General features: G+C 41.0%; 1 protein-coding gene across 2 annotated transcripts; it reads right to left on the bottom strand.

Moving 5' to 3' along the window:
• Nucleotides 1–430: 430 nt before the first annotated feature.
• On the bottom strand, nucleotides 431–13,320 carry GCNT1 (glucosaminyl (N-acetyl) transferase 1). Of its 2 annotated transcripts, none has more exons than XM_031602379.2 (3): nucleotides 13,216–13,320; nucleotides 3,982–4,122; nucleotides 431–3,574 (listed from the first exon to the last, which is right to left on the bottom strand). In XM_031602379.2, exon 3 carries the CDS (start codon nucleotides 3,434–3,436, stop codon nucleotides 2,156–2,158), a length of 1,281 nt encoding a protein of 426 aa, XP_031458239.1. In that variant the 5' UTR covers nucleotides 3,437–3,574; nucleotides 3,982–4,122; nucleotides 13,216–13,320; the 3' UTR covers nucleotides 431–2,155. The 2 variants fall into 2 exon arrangements, with proteins under 2 accessions (XP_031458239.1, XP_089987871.1); XM_090131745.1 differs by lacking the exon at nucleotides 13,216–13,320 and adding an exon at nucleotides 8,109–10,493.
• Between the last annotated feature and the right edge of the window lie 1,698 nt (nucleotides 13,321–15,018).

The raw sequence follows: 15,018 nt of genomic DNA on the forward strand, positions 1-15,018 counted from the left end.
ATTAGTAAATACAAAACACACTGCAACAAGTGAAGCTGATGCTCCTGATATCTGAAAGATTTCAAGCAATTAAATACATCCAAGCTGCTCTGGGAACTTCACTATCACCTTTTCCATCATTTTTGAACTATGAGACATAGTGTCATAAAAGCTGTTTATGCAGTTTGTCTTTAGGTAGAAATTCTTAAAAAAAATGAGTTGAAATTCCTGACATTTCCCATGACTGCACAGTGAAGTTCCTCCTTGATGTAGCTTATGCAAATGTGGTAAAGTAGAGCTGTCTGTTAAGACCATTCTTGTCTGAAAGCCAAAGGGTGAGGAAGACAACTCGGGTTACCACAGAGTATTTCCCTCCTGTGCTCATCTCCCAGGCCACAATTACCTGCACCAGGTAATTATGCACCAAGTGTGAGTCTCTGAACTCTTCCTAAACAGCTTTCAGGTGGTTTTAAAGATGGGGTTGAAAAGAAAAGGCCTTGTTTCAGATGGAATCTGTAGTGTCCTTAAGAGCTTATATGATCAAAGGGTAAACTGCTAAGTTGCTCATCATGTTCACACCTAAATATTTCCCAGAAGAAACTTCATGACAAACTACATTTGTGAGAAACTTATACTGCCTTCACAGCAATCCAAAAAACACAAATAACAAAAAGATGTGGTGTCTACTATGTCACTTGGTAGTGCTAACAATAAGTTTCAGCATCAGACAGTATACCTGACTGTAACCATGCTTGACGAACTAGAAGTTTATGGAAAGAAATAAGCAATAGTACCATTTCTCATGTTGTCCTGTTCACTGGTTAGTGTGCTGTACTATTTGTAGTACTTGTGCCACATCTCAGTAGCTAAGCCCTGTAGGGAACTAACCTGAAGCTCATATAGATTTCCTCCTTTCCACTCTACCAAAAGAAATAAATGAATTAGAAATAAATAAGCAAGCAAACAAATGAATATGTAACAGCTGCACCAGATAAATTTAAATAATCATGGACACATGGATGAATGGATGTGGGAATGGTAGGACTTGTCTCCACTGCAGCTTATAGTAAAGATAACTTAGGCCTTCATGGTTAGGGTTTTTGGCAGTGCTTTTAAGATGAAATTTATTTCTTCTAGGAAGAGACATTCAGAAAAATAACTTTATTTTTTCATATCTAGTGTTAAAATTGTCTGGAATGCAACTTGAACTTAACAGAATGTAGAAATCAGCAGTTGAATCAGTAACATTTAGACATTGCTGCAACTCTTTTAAGTTTTTGAGAATGACTTTGAGTCATTCTGGTTCCAAAAGCAAGGCTTGTGATACAGTAAGTGTAAAATTCCAACTCTTATCAGGCACAAAACTGAAGTTTCCCTGAGAAGATACAACAAGCAACTAATATATGAACTTCTTATCACATTACCAGGGAGGGCTTAAGAGTACAAAAGCAAGATCTTGTTACAAAAATAGACATACAAATCCTTAATATTCCCGCTGAAGATTTCCAAAAGGACTAAGAATTATGTATTGCAGAACCACAGCATTCATACTTAAGTTAAATGATGACCTTTGGCTTTAGTATATCCCCTTTTTTTAATTTTTAAATCAATTCATTGTTAAGTTCCTGAGATCTTCCAGCACTCAACATGAACTTCATGCAGGCCAGCTGCTGCTTTCCCCTATTTCTCCTCACTTCTTCTTTTCAGCAAGCATTACATTCTTGAGAAAACAAACAAACAAACAACAGCAACATAAAAGCAAAACACCAGCAACTCAGAAATAATCATGAACAACATTCATTTTCCATGCGTTCAACAAATAGTTTTACCCCAGGAAGTCCAATAATTATACCATAACACATATTGAGATAATAAATATTCAAATTAGTTGAGCTTCCAAAAACTACTGTCTGTGATTTTGCACCCAAGTTCCAAGCCCCAGGGTGCAACATAAGGCATTCTCATCTTCATCTGAGGCACGTCTTCTTTTCCCCTTGTCAACGCACAAAGAAGGGCCACATCATCACCATACCAATGTAGTGATAATCATCATTCCCATCATCACCACCACCACCATCACCACCAGTGTTGACTGTAAAAATTTACAGCTCAGTAAAAATGTACAGCTCAATACAGTTCTTTGGTCCTGTGTTTCATAACTGGAGCATGCAGCACTTCAGTTCTTTTGCAGATTCAAAGCTTTGTGTCGCAAATATTCTTCCAAACATTTCACTGCAAAAGGATCAACATCAGTATCAAACTTATTAGCAAAGAAGTGGTGGTTTCGCAGCATCCAGTTCAGGTCTCCTACGCCAAACACGCAGACAGAGCGAACATGAACTCCACTGCATGGTGGGTAGGGTGCACCTTTAGACACATCTCCTTCGAAGTACTGCCACTTGACAAACCTGGCCAGCGCATTCATATCAGAAACATCATATTTCTCACTAGAAGAAACAGCACCTGGGACGTCAGGGATTCTCTGAATTGTTGCCCATAGGTACTCATCAGGGCTGTAAGTGTCTTTTGCCCACTCAATAAATTTGAGGATATTGCTATTTTCTAACACGTATTCTACAAATCTTCTGCTAACTACAAAATAGGCACTACCAGAAAAAATTGGAGTATTGAGAGGTGGTAGTTGTTTGTCTATACCTGTGTTTTTCACTTTACCATCGACAATCTCGTAGTGTTTTTTCCACCTTACTTCTTTATAAACAGGCATTCTTTCTGTTTCCAAGCTGTTTTCACCTTTAAGGGCTTTTAATTTCTCTACTATTTCCTGGTTGGTCTTTATAGGAAAGTCCATGCCACAGAGGTTTATTAGGTATTTCCAGTTTGAACTTCTTCTATAGAGATCTTTCATGCAATTAATATCTGCCTGTACCCTGCTCCACGAAGCATATACAACACTCTCTAACTGGCTGGATATAAAGACATTATCAAAACAGGAGACTATTCCTTTCACAGCTGTAAAAAAAGATTCTGGAGATTTTCTATCAACATGGATGCAGTAAAAATTCTGAGGAGCATAGATTGATCTCAGAAGTCTGTCAAGCATCTCAATTTTGTGATAAACCACTATTGAGTAAGCAATTGGAAATTCTGCTTCTTCATTGCTGAGAGGTTCCATAATGTATTTCCTCATCTTGGTGAAAGAGGCACAGTCTGCTGTCATGTTAATATAGTCATTGGTTGTTAGTTTGGGACGTTTCTTAAATGACACTGATAAGGTCTCAAGCTTTACCTTTTGAATTTCTTCTATATCACCCTCCAGTATCTTGGTGCAGTTAATGTCGCCAATAGGGTCTTCCTTAGTCAGCTCAAGATGTCTTCGATTTAAGAAGTTTGCTTTCTGGTTAACTTTCAAAACTGAAATGATTACTAAAATCAGAGTTAGACCCAAGAAAAGTCTGAATCGTAAGTTGTGGAAAAAACGTAGTTTCCTTTTCAGCATTTCAAATACCAGGTGGCTTTGCAGAACTAAAAAAAACAGCCCTCCACTCTGCTCGTATAAGCTTCAACAACGTCAGAAAAAACAGTTCATGGTTTTTGGGAACTTGGAGCATTTGTCAAGAAGGTGGAAGGAAAAATCCTAAAATAAAATGAAATATTATCATCACTGCCATTGCTAAGATTTCTTTAAAAGATAAAGGGATAATAATGGCATTGCTATTAACAGACTGTAAAGAGCAAATACTTCAACAAAAATATTTTGCTGGAAATGAGATTTTTTTTTTTTTTTTTCAATAAAAAGGGAAAAGAGGGAAAATACAGCTGGTACATTATTTCCTATCTTTTATCAGCTGTAGCATTAACAATACAGACAAAAAGTTCTGAAAGGTAACAGAATGTGTTTGACTGCATCTGTCAAAATTAAAGTCAGTAAGTCAGATATGTTACTGACATAGCAAGTATTTGATGTTAATTCATCTTCAGAATTAGACATAAACATTTTACATCCAGTTTAGCAGTGACACAGATTGCAACACTTTAACTTACCACTAACTTCCTAGATGGTACTGAATGCTATTGATGATCCTTCTCCTCAGAGGGGAGACAGTCACAGAAGACTTTCAAGACTTTTACATGAAGTGCACTCTCTCCAACACCCTTGATCTTAGAAATGCTATTAGGAAAGAGCTGATGAAAAGAGGAGAAAGAAATTAGTAAAGCACAGCCCCTCAGCTTTCTGAAAGGTGCTGTGGCTGAACTGCTGAAGCACCTTTTCAAGGTAAAAAGGCAGTGGTTACTGCCCATCTCTAAAGCTGACTTCTGTTAAGCCCCTGCCCCTCTTAGTACTGCAGTACTGCGTTACCATTGTCTAGACACTCTCCATTTTTACTATTCAACTGCTGCTTTCGATGTTGAAACATTCTACAAAGCTGAGTTGCATCAAGATTTATGATTTGCCAATCCTATCTTCATCACAGAATCACAGAATGGCCAGGGTTGGAAGAGTTCTCAAGGATCATGAATCTCCAACCCCCCTGCCACATGCAGGGCCACCAACCTCCCCATTTAATGCTAGATCAGGCTGCCCAGGGCCCCATCCAATCTGGCCTTGAACACCTCCAGGGATGGGGCATCTACAACCTCTCTGGGCAGCCTGTTCCAGTACCTCACCACTCTCTCTGTAAAGAATTTCTCCCTGACGTCCAACCTAAATCTCCCCTCCCTCAACTTAAAACCATTTCCCCTCATCCTTCATCTTCACTTAGAGATGATACGTTACTTTTTTGGTCCTGCTTCTGTTCACACAGTGTTGAAACACTTTCATTCTGCCAGCACCTCTTGAAGATTGCACTACTGCAATCTTGAAGTGTTAAAGGACTAGAATTTCTTTTTTTTTCTAAGTATCACTTCAAAGTCTGCTCAAAGCCAGGAAATTCTTAAACAATTTATACTACTACACAAATGCCATTTCTGATTACAGATTCATTGTCTGAATAATCCAGTGCAGGTCTGAATTTCAAACTAAGCCATAGTTGAAAAAACAGTATAACATATAGTGAACATCTTGCAACATTTTAGTCTGCAAGTCAGATAGTTCACAACATCCCTGGATTGGAGAGATACATAGCTCCTTTCACTTTTATTACTTTCAATACATTTTTTGTGCTCTTTTTTGTCCAGCTCTAAGAGTAATTGCTTCCCAAAATAATTGATAAGAACATTTGTTTAAGGAAGAGTGAACTGTATCCCCTTCACAGCTTTAGGCTCAGCATAAGATCTTTCTTTTGTTCCTCTTTTCTTTATGGTACCTCAGTATTACCTTAGTTTTTAATTCTCAAACTGTGGATTTCAACTTGATTTTAACTCAAAATGTACGTGTAAAAATTAGAGATCCGATATTATGGAGCTTTTTGGCAGCAATGATGCCACTGGGATGCACAATGTTTTGGGTACACTGTTGTGCCCACTCTGCAAACTGGCTGAGGGAGTTGATCCAGGTGGAGAAGGTGGATGGTGGGTGATCTCACTGCACAAATGTATAGCACAGCAACAGGGATCAGTAAGATTTTCAGGCAGTACTATAACCAGGAAGGCAGATGTTTGTTCCAAGCCTATCTCAGGTGCATACTGATGTCAGGCCAGAAGAACTAAAATTTAAACTCTTAACATAAGTAGCTAAGTGAACCTGTGTACAATTGCAGAAGAAACTGTGCAGTGGAACTGTCTAAGCAATAGGTCTCACACTTTGAATTTTAATTAAACAAAAACAAACAAACAAACAAAAAACAACCAAAAACAGGTGTGGTTCACAATTACCACATTTAAATTGTGATCTAGCATCAGACAGTTTAGAGTAACTTTTAACATGCCTTACAACCTACTACATACTTACGTACTTGACATTCTTCCAGTTCTGACTGGTAGATCTGATCCAACAAAAATAATATTCATAACAAGTGAAATTAATAAAGGAAGGAGACCAACTATGAGGTTATCTCCATAATCTCTAACAAGTATGTATTTCCTAAAGATGAAGCTTGTAATATTGGTTAGCCTTAAACTAGTGTTCTACGCTTACCAAGTTATAAAAATGCCTCATTTTTAACGGTGAATTTTTAGCTGTCAAAAGCTGGAATTTGTTTCTTTAGAATGAGAATTAGTGTTGCTACATTATCGTATTCTCAGTGTACATAGGAGCATGAGCATTATCAAGTAACATACTCTATAAGGTTTGCCCCTCCTCCCCATTCTATATGACTCAGGGAGCCAGAGCCTTAACTGAAAGCTACCATTGTGATCTCCACCTCCTAAGAATTTCTGAAGAATAAAGCTTACTATGAAGAGCTTCTTACACAACTGAATACAAGGTAAATAACCTGTTTCATAATGCTCATCTATACCAAGCTGGATGCAATTCCTCCATTGTTTTGAGCTCAAAACAAATGAAATCTGCATTTCTTTTACACCAGAGAGAGAGATCTGTAAATGCTTACAGGTTAACAGAGCTCATATTTTTAGGTGGAGTTTTTCCCCACAGTAAATTTCTCACACAGACACACTGCTGCCACAGAACAGACTTAACAGTAAACTTCTTTTTGTTTATGCTTGCAATTCCTCACTAAAAAGTACTAAACTCTGGCACATTCTTTGCAAATGCTGACCTTTACAGGGTTAGGAAAGATTTGTGACCTGTCACATAATTTGTCACCTGAATCTATTTTAGAAAGTTTGTTGTTTTTTTTTTTTTTAGAAAGATTTACAAGCCTAGAATACTCCCTAAACAGGCTTCAAACTGCATTTGACAAATGTTTACCATCTTCTTCTCTTCTCTGGGCAGCTTTACTGTGCACAGTGAAGAACACAGTGCCAGAGACACAGCTTTGCACTGGAAAGAGCAGGAGGTTTGCACAGCCACATATAAAAGTCTTCACACTTCAGCTTTGGATGTGCTCTCAACCAGGATCTCTCTTATGGACTTGACCCACTTCAATCTTTGACATTTACTCCTCATTAGAGATCACATTTCTGATGTAGGCAGTCATTCAAAACGGAAACTTACAGCAGTTGCTAATGTTGGAGGAGTTGGTAGAAAGTTGTGGTCAGCTACCTGCATCACTGCTTCCTGCCAAAGTTACTCTTCAGTGCCATAAAGAAAGAGTAGAATATGACTAAACAGAATGCACCAGGTCATTACAGCTTGATATTTACTACAGACTATCGGACATTTGCACAGGCATTTGGGAAGAGAGATTACTGTGCTTAGTTTCAGTCTTCTCTTCTGACACCTGTTCTGTGAGGGCACATAGCTTGGAACAGCTGCATCTGCTCATCCGTGAAACAAGTACTCGTTCCCTGCCTGTCTGGGAGATATTTTGGGAAGAGTAAGTTTAGATCACATTTTTATATTAGTGTAAAGGTGCTACTGTAAAAAAAAAATCTGGTTTTGTTAGCGATGTGTTTACCTGGTTACTATATAATTGCTAAGACAACCAGCATTACTGACTGAAGCAAGTCAGAAAGCGGCTGCATGGGTGTTTGTGCAAGTGAAAAGAACTGGGAATAACCCTCACCAAGGAAAGGCTGCAGCCACAGACAGGAGGGAGCAGCGCTCTTTTAGTCCTAATCAGCAAGTGATTTCAGATAAGTATACCTTCACCCATCCTTAAAAGCAAACATAAAAACCAACAAGAAATGTAAGAAGTCTTCAATAAGAATAATTAAGAAACCACCAACTCTGCTCCTCCCCCCCGACCTTTCCCCTACACCTCAAGAACAAACCTAACTGCCCTTAACAAGATTATAGCTCAGCTCTGAGGAACACCAGAAGCTCATTTGGACATTTTATGCAGACTGCTGGCTTGGATCTGCAGCAGGTAATGGCAGAACTGCCAATATGACCATGTAACCCACACTGTGTGGCAGCATTTGTGCAAGGGGTATTTTGTGGTGGTACAGAGCACCATGATATTACACCAGCTCTGCCAGCAGCCCTGGAGAAGCCAAGCCAGAGTCCAGCAACAGTGATCACAGCCCTTCACTGCCAGCACAGCAGACCCCTTTGGCTGTGGTTTCACAGTGTGATTCATCTGACATAAACTGTTTCTGGGGTAAGGAGCAGTTCCCTTCCTGCCTGTGCTATATAGGTCACCCATACCCAGCAGTTCCTCGCTCACCTTGATGTAAGAGCAGGTTTCAGCTGCCTACTGGTGGGGCCCAATGGTCTTGATAGCCCAGCCTACCTCCACCCCAGGAAAACATCAATACAGGGAGGAATGAAGAAGAACCACACCTCAGCTGCACACCTGATGAAGTAACAAGTTTATTGTGAAACTACATCCTTAAAAAGGGGGAGGGGGTTAAGGGGCTTAAGGAAAAGCAAAAGCAACACAGTACACAAGACTTGGGCAAGGGAGTTTGGAAAAGCCTCCCTTAACAGCAGAGTTTCAGAGATCTATCTGATCACAACACCCACAAATTCAGGCTCCTGGTTTGGACTCGGGCTTCCATGTTTGGACTGATAATAAGTCTGAGAGTAGGAGGCTTGTCTTTCCCTAAACTAGGTTAAAAGCAAGAGCTGCCTCTAATCAGTTTCACATCAGGGTGGTATCGCCCTTGGGGAGTATTCATTATGCCCAGTTACTGCCTTTAGGCTCCTATCTTCCTCATTTTTCTAACAGCAGTTACACACATTTACTACTCCGGAAAACATCAAAATGTAGGTCCGCACAAGGGCACCATTCTGCTTCCCCCCAAGGGGGTGAAAGAATGTGTGCAGCTTTGTTAAGCACTGCATTGTTAAGCCTTGCTGCTGAACAAGGACACAGCTCACAGATTGTCAGCTCTCCTGCAACACTCACAGGGCCTCCCTCTCCACAACCAATTTAATAAGGCTTAGAAAACAAAGTGAAACCGTATGCTAACTATATGTATTTTTTGTATTTAAGATATTAAAACATATTTTTATGCTAATGATTATTACTGTTTTTTGTATTTTAGAAAAAGCAAGTAGGACTTGCTATGAAATGGTATACAGACCCTTCCCTTGATGACAGGATCTGGTGGCACAGGGAAAAAGAATTAAATGGCTTGTGACTTTGGCACTTCAGCCTTTGCTCACAGCAGTAGAGAAACTGTTGAAGCAAGATGCTAAACTTCAATTCAGCAATGAAATAGAAGGCTCCAAAACACACCATGTGCCACTACCAGCACCAGGAGCTCAGGAAGGGTCTAAGGAGAGGGTAAGATTTTACTTTGGGGCACTTGAACTGTGACAGGAAGGAGCTAAGATCTGGGTAGCACCACAGAGGATGGCAGGAGACCAAAATCAGCTTCATGTAGGGCACAAAAGACCTTGCTGGTGTTATGCATCATCCATAAGGCCTTAGTGCCTGTCACTGCTTTCCCACCACACTGCCCCTCTCCACTTCCCCTGTTCTCCTTCCTCTAAAGACAGCCAGAGGAAGCAGATGTGAGTGCTTCCCCACCTGTAGTTGCTTCAGTGACATACATTCAGTTGTTTCTGGCACACAGCTCTTTAGAGATCCTAGAAGCACAAACATGACACGTGCCTCTAGTTTATGTCCACAGATAGGTTAGCTTTCCATCCAAGCTTTACTTCAGGTGCTTGAAATCTTTCTGGAAGCTGCACTACAATCTTAAGTGCAGTCATAACAGTCTGGAGTTCTTATTTTTGTGGAAACCTATTGAAGTAAGCTGAGTGGAAAAAGTAGTGCTGAGTACACCCATTTCTTAAGTGGCGGTTGGGACGGGCCACAAAACAAGTAATGCTTTTGATGGGTGGGGAGTTAGGGGCAGAACTGACTAATTTTTTTCCTTCAGTGGGAGGGGAAGGAGATACAAAGAGAAATGAGTTGCCCATCGGAACAGTATGGAAGCAGTGTCATCCAACCCTTCGCTCTTCACTTCTCCCAGTCAAGCTCCACCCAAGGTATAGAATCAGACAATAATGATGGTTGGAAAAGACCTCTAAGGTCAGTCCAACAGAAACTATGCAACTACTCCATAACACTTCAGCAGAAGGTTCTCCACTGGGTGTGGACATACTGAAAAGTCCTTGAGTTTTAACGAGGCATACCTACCATGCATCAAAGCATGCATGCCCTGCAAGCGGTTTTTCACAATTAACCTGCTTTCATTCAGACTCAGCTATGCAGAGCACTTGTTCTGAGGAGGAAGTGATTTTTAAAACAATAAGCAGCTTGCATGAACACCAACATGCATAAGCACAAAGACAGACTGCATAGGAGATGTGGGGTTACTGGAAGAGATGTGCTACACACAGCAGAGATACGTTTACTCAGCATTTCCATGGTATCAAGCAATGTGACCTTAGATGTAGATATGCCCTTAACTGAATGAACACTCACATGTTTATTCCATTAGTTGTCAGTCTTATGGGGGGGAAAAAAAAAAAGAAAAAAAAAAGTGGTCAGAAGAGTGTTTGGGCCACTGTCAGACTGTATAGGAATAAGACCCAAAATCTGGAAGTCAGCAGTGGGGCTGTATGTGGGGACAGAGTATGCTCATTAACAACACTCTGCAAAACCAGGGTTTTTTTTTTTTTTTTTTTTCAGAGATATTTGAAAGACAAAGGAAAAAAAAAAAAAAGAGCATTTCTTTTATTTAGAAAAAAAACAATTTCTAGTGCTGTGTTAGCTTAGAAGGCTGCTTTACAGACATTGCTACACCTACCACTACCCAGACACTGAATACTGAGAGTAAATAGAAGCAGAGAACTGCTTCTCAGGAAAATAAAATAATATTTTAAAAAAATAGTGAAAATAAATTCAAAACCAGAGTTACTTTGAGATTTTATGTTCAAATGTCAGGCACCTGGCACTCTTAAAAATGTCTTCTTAAACAGAAAACAGTAAGACCCACACAAATAGACACTTAATGTGTGAAATGGTGTAGAAAAAATGTAATTTTTGGTAAACTTTCAATTAATCTCTTGTCATGTACATCCTGTCCAGAACTGAGTTCTAAGTCTGATTCCCATATATGTTCACTGAGCACAACTAAACAAAAGAAAGCTGCTATCACAAAGACTTTTAGTGAGTCTAAGACTATTAGTACTGGAGAAAAAAATATGTTTTACCTCAAGGTAGCTGACATGGTACACTCACCCAACAAAAAACCATCACAGAATTTTTAAAGTAATATTGCCCAGTTTAACACACTGTGGAATAGTGTTGTGTTCTGCACTGGCTGCCCTAAAGTGAATTGCATACGTATATATTTTTCCATTTTTCACCTTAAAGCAGGAGCTATAATTTCCCCAGCAGCTGAGCAGGTCTGCAGTCCTTGTGCCCAACTACAGTGCTTGCTTGTAACGGCTGCAGAAGGGCCATTACTGGCAGATGCGGTTACTGGGAAGGCATTACCACCTGTCAAACCTAGCCTGAATCTGCAAGGGGAGGGAAGAAGTTATCATACTTCTGAGTACTTTCATCCTTCTTCAAAAACAACACTTAAAATATAATTCAAAGGAGATTTTCTTAGCTCTGTTCCAAAGGCAATGTAGGCACGCCTACTGTTACATTTCATTAGCAGCACCAGCAACAACAGTGTCCCTTGATAATAAGAGATCTCTGATAGTTACAGCACTAACATGGATCAGCATCACGCTCTGGTGCACAGGTTTAGCTGTATTGTGCAAGCCAACAAAATAGCATTTCCTGGTTTTAGTCCACAACTATAAAGGTACTATAGTTTTTTTTTTTTCCCCCCACTGTTCACTTCAGGTGAGACGAGTTTAATCTGACCTGAAAGGCAACTCTACACAAGAACACAGATAAAAAGTGCAATTCCTTTTTATCAAAGACCAGATACTACCTAGATAGTAGACTCCATTGCAAAACACACAAAAAGATAAAAAACACAACAAACTATATTTTACAGTGCTTTCTCAGGAGCTTCTGAACAAACATAAGTAGAGAACTTACTACGTTGTATCAGGCTTCAAAGGAAAGCCAGGAGAATATTATCAGAAAAACAAAAATAAATCTTTTCCTAAAACTAGTAGCTTTTCCATGACAGTAAAAGATGCAGAGAGCAGATTTTGCTCAGCAAATTGTTGTATTTTCAGCAGAGCAGAATATGGATCTTTAGCATGTATGTTCCCCAGTGCATTTCACTGAAGTTTAGAAAAAGAGTACAGACTTGGCAAAGGTATTCACATTTTTTAAGTTAGTTTTGTCTCGTATAGCTTCAGGAAAGAAGTACTGCACCAGACAATTCAGATTCATATGGAAGAGATTAATGCAGCTTACTAATGTTTACTGTAGGCAGAGTTGTGAATCACAGAGAGGATCAAAAGAGTATTATTGTCCATTGTATATACCTACTTTCAAATGCAATGTACCACTGTAACTGTGCTCTATCTGAGCTCCTAATATTGTATTATTTTTCTCAACAATTTTCAAGTTGAAGTTGAAAGACTGAAATATTAGACTCCTCTTATTCTGGCTCCCAAGGGCTGTCATCTGCCAGCTCTGAGGTCACCTACATCATATTCCATTAAAAAAAATATATATATTAAAACTTCAGGCTCCAAAATGGCAATTCCCTGCTGCTGCCACTACTCCTCTTTCCCACAAAGAAGTCTACTTTTCTGAGCCCTGAAAGGGGCAAAATGCCAGACTCAACTGAGCCTCCTGTCAGACTTCTGAGCTCTCCCACCTAACTTGGATCATAGAAAACTATTTACAACCTTCTAAACAGATTTGCTGTTTTGAAATAAATAAATAAATCATGTTTCTTCAGGGTTTTCCCAGTTCTAGCAAATTAAGAAAAGCCACATCCTAGGACTGCAACTCAGGAGCATGAGATGTTCCCTGTCCTCGGCAACTGATTTTATGCCAACCCAGCATCCCGAGGCCAGCAGCTTCGGGCTGCTCTGAATCCAACGGTGAGGCCAGCCCTGCATGCAAAGCCAGGGGAAAAGGCGAAAGCAAAGAGGGGAGACAGAAAGACTGAAAGAGAAAGAAAAAAAAAAAAAAAAAAAAAAAAAGAAAGAAAGGAGAGAAAAAAATAACAAGCGGAGAAGAAAAAAAAAAACGAGAAGAAAGAAAAATGAGGGGAAGAAAGGAGAGAGAGGAGCACAATGATGAGCAGTGCACAAAGCAGCTGCGCCTCTCCTGCCCTCTAGAGCCGCACCTGCCCGGGGATCCCCAGACACGTCGGGGCTGTGAGCAGCGCCCTGCGACCGTCGGTTTCCTCCGCTCGCCCCGCGCCGCTGCCGCCCTCCCGCTCACCTACCTGCGCTGCTGCTGCTGCGCTCCCGGCGCGGCTCCGTGCGTCCGTGCGCGGCGGCTCGGCGGCGGTCCCGCAGCCCTGCGCTTGCCCAGCGGCGGCCAGCGGCGGCCAGCAGCGCCGTGCCACCCCGCACCGCCCCCTGCAACACCTCCCCTCACAACCGTTCGGCCGGGCTCTGCATGACGCCTTACCGCCCCCTCGCTGGCTCCCCCCGACGGTTCCGAGCTGCCCCCTCGCAGAGGATTTTGTACTTTTTATGTCAGGCTTCCCCTGTCCGTGTAGGCTCCACGTTAGGAGTCTGCCGTCCGGCCGCAGCAGTAATGACCCGCGGCTCCGGGGTCTGCGCTGCGGGCGGCTGCCGGCCACGTCCTGCCGTGCTGAGAGGGTTCGGTCGGGACAGCAGCGGCAGCGAAGAGGCCAGCGGGAGCGGAGCGCAGTGCAGAGAGGGGAGTGGGGCTGGGAGCGAAGGAGACCCGCCTGGCTGGGTAGCCAGTTCCAAAACTGCAGCAAGCATGTCTTGTCTAGACACGCTGTGTCTAGAGTAAGGAAAACTTGGATTAGTTTATGCAGTCAGATGTCTTGCCTGAAGATAAATGTATTTAACAGGGTTCGGAGAGCTGTGAAATATGAAGGTTGATTTCAGATTAAACTTCTTAATGCATCATAAGCCATGCAAGGATTCCTTAAAAAGAAAATAGGAAATTCAGTTACATCTTCCCCACTAAAAAAAAAAAACAACAACCAAACCCAAAGGCAGCTCACAGTGCAATACTAAAGAATCCTAGGAATCTCTACAGATCAGCATTACCTGCAGTGCTTTGAGGTCTGGCAGATAGAGGCATGCCTGAAAGGTCTCATTTGTCACATCTGCCCTGTAAGCAGGGTCAACTAACCAGAAACTGAGATTTGATTTCCAAGTTGGCATTAGGAAACAGCAATAGGTGAAAAGAAAATTGCTGCTGCAGATGGTCAGTGAGGTCAGAGGCCTGGGAACGTGCTGCAAGGCCTGAAATCTGCTTCTTCGTCTTGTCAATAAATTTTTTGTGCATGTGTACCATCTGGGTTGAGAAGCTGTAGGTAACTATGTGCTGATTTGGCAGTCCTTCCCTTCTCCTGACAGATGGGGAAAAAAAGTTACCTTTCTAGTGTGTCTGTAATTGATGGACTTCTGATGGAGGGCAATATTTAAAGGTCTTATCTCAAGAAACCCAGTGGCTGGTGACAGAGATTCCCAAGGGAGTGAGAAATCTAGAGGTAAGGAGACAAGAGGTTTTTTTTTTTTTTTTTTTTTCTCTCCCAAAGACAGTAGCAGTCTGTGATTACAGCTGATGACTCTCTTATCTTGTTGGTTCTGCATGCAGATATTTAAGTTGAAGTAATAAGAGAAGTTGTAGAGTAAATAAGTATTGTTCTTTTGTTCCAGTGTCTGCAAAGCAGCACTGCAGTGCTGCTGCAGTACAAGCAGTTGAACTTTTAGATTCATGAGTGAACAGGTCTTACTACAAGTAGTTCCTGGAAGCAAAAGTTTTCATTCATCATTTTTCACTTCCTCTGCCTCATTACTCACACAAATACAGAAGCAAAGAGGTGTGTAGGACCAAAATAAACGAGAGATTATATATATCATTGCTGTAACAGAAATTACCTTCTGAAACCAACTTCTAGTGGAAGGGGAAGAAAGCATTTAAGTCGTTATTGGAAGCAGTTATTTCAGATAAGTAGCTGAAGTTCAAAGCAGGTTATTCTCCAAGTTTTGCATAGCTAGAGAGTAGACTGGCATGTTTAGAAAAGCTAATCCTTAGCCAT

The sequence above is a fragment of the Phasianus colchicus genome, chromosome Z (genome assembly GCF_987193195.1).
Source record: "Phasianus colchicus chromosome Z, bPhaCol1.hap1.1, whole genome shotgun sequence".
NCBI classification, from domain to species: Eukaryota; Metazoa; Chordata; class Aves; order Galliformes; family Phasianidae; genus Phasianus; species Phasianus colchicus.

Coding starts and splice junctions, on each gene's coding strand:
- GCNT1 (XM_031602379.2), bottom strand. CDS start 3,436: ATGCTGAAAAGGAAACTACGTTTTTTCCACAACTTACGATTCAGACTT.